The 8,993-nt window shown below is 44.0% G+C and overlaps 1 protein-coding gene across 1 annotated transcript in view; it reads left to right on the top strand.

Moving 5' to 3' along the window:
• The first annotated feature begins 2,158 nt into the window (after positions 1-2,158).
• Positions 2,159-8,993, top strand: part of LOC126469821 (basic helix-loop-helix transcription factor scleraxis-like) — an 85,312-nt gene continuing 78,477 nt past the window's right edge. Inside the window, exon 1 of the mRNA XM_050097108.1 lies at positions 2,159-2,286. Coding sequence (XP_049953065.1) covers positions 2,249-2,286 — 38 coding nt within the window. The 5' untranslated portion in view covers positions 2,159-2,248. The remainder of the gene's footprint in view (positions 2,287-8,993) is intronic.

The raw sequence follows: 8,993 nt of genomic DNA, 5'->3' as shown, positions 1-8,993 counted from the left end.
ACAATAACTAACAAACATATAACAATGAAACTTCCGGCAGTTGCACATTATACACAGGCGTATGAAGGAATGCGAACTGCATTTCGCTCCAACACAAAATTGGCACGAACTTACGAATGTTCCGGAATTTTTTGAGCAGGCCTCGTATGTAAAAACTGGAACACTTATAGTAAAATATTCCTTGGTGCAGGGTATTATGACCTCCATGATCCGCTCCTCATACATCCGCGGATGAGTAGTTTCAGCATTTTTGACTGCGATCTGTCATTGTTTTGTTGTGGCAGAATCTTTCCATTCAAACAAACTCACGAGGGGACCTTCTGGGAGGTGCATCGAGTTATGAGCTCCCACTTCGCCTGCTTATGGTGTGGGTAGGCACCTATCGCACCCTAAAATTGTAGGTGCCAATGCGGCCTCGTTTTTGAAATATTGCCTGTTAAAGTTTGGGCAGCACTTTATATATAGAAAAGTTTCACTATTGTGGCAAGTGAGCGAGTAGCCGAGTGTCAGCCGGCACGGTAGCTCAGCGTGTTTCGGTCAGAGAGCTAGTTGGCCTCTGTAATAAAAAAACTGAGTGGAAGGATCAACAATCGAACTTTAACGGATGTCTTGTGGCGTCCGCAACGACCAAACACCACAACGATCAACAACGAAAAAAAAAAAGTAGCAAGTGAGCTAGACTCCCGTCCAGGCGACCCTGGTTCGAGACCCGTCTATGCTACTTTTGTTTTCGCGACGCTAGATCCATCGCAAAAAGAAGTATTCCACAACGTCAATGCAGTTGCGTTTCCTGCGGACTTGAGAAAATACAGATGCGATTGCGACGAAAATGAATGTGCATTGCCCGCATCTCGTGGTCGTGCGGTAGCGTTCTCGCTTCCCACGCCCGGGTTTACGGGTTCGATTCCCGGCGGGGTCAGGGATTTTCTCTGCCTCGTGATGGCTGGGTGTTGTGTGCTGTCCTTAGGTTAGTTAGGTTTAAGTAGTTCTAAGTTCTAGGGGACTGATGACCATAGATGTTAAGTCCCATAGTGCTCAGAGCCATTTGAACCATTTGAATGTGCATTCGTACAATGTTCGTGGTGTCGAAAGTACAAATGTTTTGATTGTTTTTATAACAAGTATCATCCATCGGAATGTACTCGTCAAAATATAGGAAATATCGATTAACTTTCCATTAAATGAAACCTATTTTTAATCACTCATTCGTTGCTTTTTTAAATATTCCCTACCTCAACGGAACAAAATTAAAAATACAACGAAAACAAATTGAAGAATAATAAAATATTTCAAGAAATTACATTACGGTTAATTTCCTGTTAAAATAGAAAAAACGCAAAAGATTGAAACAAAATGTGACATTCAATTTGTAATTTTGATTTATAGAGGCTTGTAATTCTTTTTAATCTATTCCTTGTGGAATGTTCACTATTAATTATAAATTAAAACAGGCATTTGCAAAAAAAAAAAAAAAAAAAAAAGGAAAACAAAAGTAGCATAGGCAGATCTTGAACCAGGGTCGCTTGAACGGGAGTCTACCTCGCTTGCCACTTTTTTTCCGCTGTATCTGCTCGGTGCGGACGTCGTAAGACACCCGTTTAAGTTCGCCGTTGGTCGATTAACTCAGTTTTTTTTAATTACAGAGGGCAGCTAGCCCTCTGACCGAACACACTTTTTTTTTAAACTAATTTGTTCGTTATAGTTCGTTGCAATTGTTCGTGGCGGACGTCACCTGACGGCCGTTGAAGTTCATTATTGATCCATTCACTCAGTTTTTTTTCTTTTTTTTATTACAGAGGGCAGCTAACCCTCTGAGCTACCGCGCCGGCTGGCCACTCGGCTACTCGCCCACTTTCCACAATAGTGAAACATTTCCGTGTATAAAGAGCTGCCCAAACTTTAACAGGCAATATTTGAAAAACGTGGCCGCATTGGCACCTACAATTTTAGGGTGTGATAGGTGCCTACCCACACTATAAGCAGGCGTGGGAGCTCATAACTCGATGCACCTCCCAGAAGATCCCCTCGGCAGGGGGGAGAGAGAGACAGAGAGAGAGAGAGGTCTATACTGCGCATCTCAAAGGTAATTTAAATTTGTCTGGTGACCGTGGGCACGGCTGCAGTGCAGCTGGGGCGGCGAGAGCGCTGCTTAACTAGCGGCTGTTGGAGATAATTGCGCAGATAGCGCGCTGGGCAGAGCCGCCGCAGTGGACCAGCTGTCCTAGTTGCCGCTGCCACCGCCGTGCTCATGGCCACCAACGCGCGTGAGCGCTGCCGCACGCACAAGTAAGCTTCCTACAACACACTCTTTTTCATCTCTTGCTGCCAGTTTCATTTCACCAATTTATCTTAAAACAAATAACAAGTACCAATAAAATTAACTTCTTAATGCTACCAATTCTACCAGGCTTCTATGTAATGACTTTATGTAGTACGGATGACACCTTTAGCTGTATTTACAGGTCTTATTTCATTTGCAATCAGTTTCAATGTTAAGCGAGGGCACTTCAAAAAGTGAGTTACACATTATTTATGCCAGGCCAAGCAACTTACATTTTATGCTGCACGACACTTCGAAGTGACACATTTTTAAGATAGTGGAGCCATCCACGCCGACATTAGCATAGTGATCAGCGCAAAAGTTCTACTGTCACCTCTGCAATATGGTGAAAATTCAAATGTAGGCATCACGGGTGCGGGTCTGTGATGCTGTTGACTGGTTGATTGATTCGGGGGAGGGGACCAATGCCCGTATGTCTGGGCACAATTACGCACTAATGCCGTCCTACCTAGGGGACAGTTGACAGAAAGAAAATGAAGGGCAGTGGTTTTTAATGGCAGAGGGGGAAAAAGTGGCATGGCAAGTACTATGGGAAAAAGGCCTCTGCGATTGTCTAGGCGGGTAGTAGAGCTACTGGCGGGTTTTGGCCAGTGACGACAGTCTTACGCAATGTTAGTGGAGATGTATTACCATTGTAGCTTGTCTCCGACGAAGTCTTCTGGGTCTGCTGCAGCGTCAGCGTACCTGTAACATACAAAGTCGTCATCTAAGTGGTCAGTTTGATTATAACCAACCGAAATGGCCTTGTTTCGATTCCGGCTGGGTCGGTGATTTTCTCCGCTCGGGGACTAGGTCTTGTGTTGTCCTTACGTTTGTATCGTCATAGCTGACATTCCACTGTTGAGATGGCTGTATGGGCACGTCCCGAAAGCCAATAAACAAATAAAAAATTGTTATCAAACTGGCCGCTCGTTATGTGGAGTTGTTTCTGTCTTGTGTGTCCGGTTTCCCTGTTTAAGATCACGTTCTCATTGAAATGAGCAAAAAAATAGGCAAAGTTTGGACTTTTTTTGAGGCAACGAAAAGACATACAAAGGATCTGTTTGGGAGATATAATTGACCATACTTCGAACTTTATTTTAGATATTTAACTTAAAAGAGCAAAATGGCACCAGTAATTATGGTCTGATCAAGGGCCAGCGAGTTTGAAGTACGCAGACTGCGCACAGTTACCTGAAATAAAAAATGGATAACATCAGTCGACACTACATTAAATTGATGGGAGCTTATACCCAGTCACAATTAATCAACCTTAAATTTAACGATAATGTGCTACCCTGAACTTGAAGTTCGATTTTTTGACTTTTTTCTCTGTTTATGTCTTTAAAAACAGTTAATATTAACAAATTTCATATATTATAGATGTAAGTTCTCAAGAAAAGTGTTTACTTTTCGCGGGTCAGAGGGAGATGTTAATAGGTTGAACCGTTTCTATTTTATGCTGCACGCAGTTTTGAAAAATCGTTACTCGAGAAAAACCTGTTTAAAGCATACGTATTTGCATAAAAACTACTGTACATGTTATTACATATTTTTAATGTCGCTGAAAACAAATCTGAAGTTAGATTTTCTAAATTAAAAATGGCTAATCCAATATGACAAACCAAAAATTATGTTTTGACCAATTTTGACCAAAATTTTACCAAAAAAATATTTTCGTTACTTACGTTTAGTCTGCAATTCCAGGACCGTACACCAACCCTTCTTCTAACTCTAATTGTTCCTGGAGAGCACTTCCCTCGTACTTCTTGTTGAGAAAAGTCAATCTGGTTGAGCTGGATCTTCTGCTTTCGGCAGCCTGCACATGTTGCTTGTCAGGTTTCTCGACGAATATTTTTGCAAGCATGCTGCAATATAAATCATTTTGTGAACGTGCGTCACGGCACAAGTTTTCTAGGTGAGCCGGGTGTCTCCGGCTAAGAGCATCCCAGGGCGGCCGTAACACTGCTTCGAACAATGGGCTGTAGAAACTTTTGTAATGCACGAATTAAAAAATCTGTTCGTCCCAATATTCTAGGCACGTATACTTTTCAAAAAATGCAATAGAAATCGGATTTTCGATAATTTTGAATGAGAACCTGGCCTTATGCAGTGTAGCTTGTTTTATAACGGTGCCAGTCGGGTTTGCTGTATTAGAAGGGATCGTCGATATAGCGTTATTTGTGTGCTCAGTTAACGCTGTACGGCGAACCTCCGTATTACAGCAAAGTGACCCATAGACACGACGTCATTTTTCAACATTGTCACCGAGTCTCTGTAAACAACTGTCTGAACGTTCTACCAAACGTCCAATTTCTCGATGATAGAAATTCGCTTCTTGGTCACGGAACCATTCCAGAACTTTTTATATTAACTCTCTCATCGTTGGAAAATCTTTTTTCCCCCGGAGGTTCTTTCAGCGTGCCGAAAAGATGGAAATCGCACAGTGCAAAATTAACGTCACCCACGTATCTGCTGCCCTCGTCAAATTGCTGGCACCATTTCACTACGGCTGGATACGACATTTAATTTTGTCCTCATATCGCCAGAATTTCGTTGTGTACTTGTGTGCTGTTTAGATGTTTTACCCATAAGATATATACCGTCTCGCGTACTTCAACTTTGGAGTAATTTTCCATTTGCCGCACCATTTCAATCGCACACTGTGATGCACCTGTTTTCTGTACCGCAGCAGATCTGTGTCCTTAGGGATTAGGAAATCCGGAACATGTACTTTCTTTATGTGCCACTCTTATTGCGCAATTCTCTTAGCGTGGGACGAAAATGCTTACTTTTTGAAGTCCCTACGTATTACACTCTATTCACGCCCCTGAATGTAGTATATCTCTGCCGCAACTGTACAAAATTCAGTATCAAAGTATCTATAGTGCCTTTATAATTAATGATACGTTGACTATACAATTCCGAGTTTGTTTGCGTGGCCATCCTCCGCAGATGGCACACAAATATTTGTTTTGTAAATTAAAAACGCCTTCTCTTGCTGCACTGTATTTTATTTCTTCCAGAAGCGTTTCGCCTTTTCTCACTTTAAGGCGTCATCAGTGGGATCTAGAATGACGTAATTTTGTTTTGATATGTGTTATTTGTAGATTATAAAACAGTTCACGTCTCATTTTTTATGTAACAGTTGTTCGCGTTTTTAAGTTGGCATCTGCGTTTCCTCCCATCTGGTCACATGCTGGAGGTTAAACTATAGCATTTAAGAAACAGAAACGTCTTTTTTTGTTCCGAACATTTTCCCACTTTCCACAGGGCAAAAAAGATGGAAAGCGGAAAGAAAAAAGTCGTACTATAATCAGACAACTTACAACATACACTATGCGATCAAAAGTGTCCAGATACCTGGCTGAAAATAGCTTACAAGTTCGTGGCGTCCTCCATCGGTAATGCTGGAATTCAATATGGTGTTGGCCTTGATGACAGCCTCCACTCTCGCAGGCATACGTTCAATCAGGTGCTGGAAGGTTTCTTGGGGAAAGGCAGCCCATTCTTCACGGACTGCTGCACAGAGGAGAGGTATCGATGTCGGTCGGTGAGGCCTGACACGAAGTCGGCGTTCCGAAACATCCCAAAGGTGTTCTATGGGATTCAGGTCAGGACTCTGTGCAGGCCAGTCCATTACAGGGATTGTTATGTCGTGTAACCACTCCGCCACAGGCCGTGGGAAGCAAGAAGGTGCTTAAAAAATCAATGCAGCCCATACTGTGATAGTGCCACGCAAAACAACAAGGGGTACAAGCTCCCTCCATGAAAAATATGACCACACCATAACATCACCCTCTCCGAATTTTACTGTTGACATTACACACGCTGGCAGATGACGTTCACCTAGCATTCACCATACCCACACCCTGCCACATTGTGTACTGTGATTCGTCACTTCACACATCGTTTTTCCACTGTTCAATCGTCCAATGTTTACGTTCCGTACACCAAGCGAAGCGTCGTTTGCCATTTACCGGCGTGATGTGTGGCATGTGAGCAGCCAGTCGACCATGAAATCCAAGTTTTCTTACCTCCCGCCTAACTGTCATAGTACTTGCAGTGGATCCTGATGCAGTTTGGAATTCCTGTGTGACGGTCTGGATAGATGTCTGCCTATTACACATTGCGACCCTCTTCAACTGTCGGCGGCCTGTCAGTCAACAGACGAGGCCGGCCGGTATGCTTTTGTGATGTACGTGTCCCTCAACGTTTCCACTCCGCTATCACATCGGAAACAGTGGACCTAGGGATGTTTAGAAGTGTAGAAATATAGCGTACAGACGTATGACAAAAACACCCAATGACCTGACCACGTTCGAAGTCCGTGATTTCTCTGCCTCGTGATGACTGGGTGTTGTGTGCTGTCCTTAGGTTAGTTAGGTTTAAGTAGTTCTAAGTTCTAGGGGACTGATGACCATAGCAGTTACGTCACATAGTGCTCAGAGCCATTTGAACCATTTTTTGAAATCCGTGAGTTTCGCGGAGCGCCATATTCTGCTCTCTCACTATGTATAATGACTACCGAGGTCGCTGATATGGAGTACCTGGCAGTAGGTGGCAGCACAAAGCACCTAATATGAAAAACGTATGTTTTGGGGGTGTCCACTTTTGATCACATAGTGTATATGTATCACACTAGATAAGACAGTAAATGCACACATGTATTTCTTGTGCACTTGACACGTTCCACATCATAACGGATACCGTACTGTGCGACTGAGCAATGGAAGACGCAACCACCTGACTAACTAAACAAGGAATTAGATGCACAAGAGGTTATTCAGCAGACCGTTGAACCATACTGGTCTATATCAACCTTATGAGGGAAAGGGGGAGCGGGGTTGCTGCAATTCTCTTGTGTCAGTGATATTAAACATTCACATGGTGTGGCGCGTAACGCGTCCTTTGCATCAGGTCGTACCCGAATGTATCATAAAACAAAAATTTAACGTACAGCCAAGGCAGTTAAATCGTTTAATCATATGGTAAAGACCATCAGTTCAAATGGTTCAAATGGCTCTGAGCAGTATGGGACTTAACTTCTAAGGTCATCAATCCCCTAGAACTTAGAACTACTTAAACCTAACTAACCTATCGACAGCACACACATCCATACCCGAGGCAGGATTCGAACCTACGACCGTAGCGGTCGCGCGGTTCCAGACTGTAGCGCCTAGAACCGCTTGGCCACCCCGGCCGGCGCCATCAGTTCAGGGCAGAGTCATTACTCGTACTGTAATACATTACAACGGCTATTTACGGTGTTCTACTCACTTCGCCTACGTGAGTTAATGTGCGAACTAGTAACTGGTGTGGGTACTCCTGCACGCATGGTAGCCACTGAACAAAGGAGGCATTTATAACTGAGAGAGCCATCGGCCTTGCCGCAGTGGTCACACCGGTTCCAGTCGGGTCACCGAAGTTAAGCGCTATCGGGCTTGGCTAGCAGTTGATGGGTGACCGTCCAGGCTGCCGAGCGCTGTTGGCAAGCGGGCTGCACTCAGCCGTTGTGAGACCAATAGAGGAGCTACTTGACTGAGAAGTAGCGGCTCCTGTCACGAAAAGAGAAAACGGCCGGGAGAGCGGTGTGCTGTCCACATGCCCATCCTTATCTGCATTCAGTGACGCCTACCGGCTGAAGATGTCACGGCGGTCGGTCGTTACCCTGGGGCCTTCCGAGACCTGTTCGGACGACGTAGAGGAAGACAGTATTATAATTCACGCACCATTGGCAAAACAGCTCAAACGCTTGTTCCCACTTACGCATAACATATCCTTGTATGAGTTGTGTCTAAATGTAACACTAGAACAGAAAACATAACAAGTAGTTAAGGTAGCTAAGTATTTATTCGTGCTGCAAAACACGACAAACATAGGACAGAATCACTGTTTAAATCATAAAAGATTACACTGGTCTGTTTACGATCTCTTACTCTATTTCATCTATGTAACTAAGTATGCGACCATGTGAGAATATTTCAAAATGGCTCTGAGCACTATGGGTCTTAACATCTATGGTCATCAGTCCCCTAGAACTTAGAACTACTTAAACCTAACTAACCTAAGGACAGCACACAACACCCAGTCATCACGAGGCAGAGAAAATCCCTGACCCCGCCGGGAATCGAACCTGTGAACCTGGGCGTGGGAAGCGAGAACGCTACCGCACGACCACGAGCTCCGGACTGAGAATATTTGTTCAAATGGCTCTGAGCACTATGGGACTTAAAATCTGAGGTCATCAGTCCCCTAAAACTTAGAACTACTTAAACTTAACTAACCGAAGGACATTACACACATCCATGGCCGAGGCAGGATTCGAACCAGCGACCGTAGCAGTCGCGCGGTTCCGGACTGAAGCGCCTAGAACCGCTCGGCCACCGTGGCCGACTGAAGAATATTTGTAACTCTATACGCGTGGCAGCCATGAATAAAGGAAGTCCTAATATAAACGCTACGAGCACGTCGCGTACACGCCTCCCGACAGCGACAACTGGAGGTTCACACGAACAGCAGTGCGGGAGGTTTGTTACTGACAGTGAAACATTCGTATTAATCATGATGTTCAAACTTATTGGAAGGAACTAGAATCTACTCACATCTATGATATCTGTGATCACGCGAATACTAGCTAATCATCATTATACATGTAACAGACGGTACAAAA

The sequence above is a fragment of the Schistocerca serialis genome, chromosome 3, assembly GCF_023864345.2.
Source record: "Schistocerca serialis cubense isolate TAMUIC-IGC-003099 chromosome 3, iqSchSeri2.2, whole genome shotgun sequence".
NCBI lineage: Eukaryota > Metazoa > Arthropoda > Insecta > Orthoptera > Acrididae > Schistocerca > Schistocerca serialis.
The sequence above is the reverse complement of the archived record's forward strand: the minus strand, read 5'-3'. Positions and strand labels throughout refer to the sequence as shown.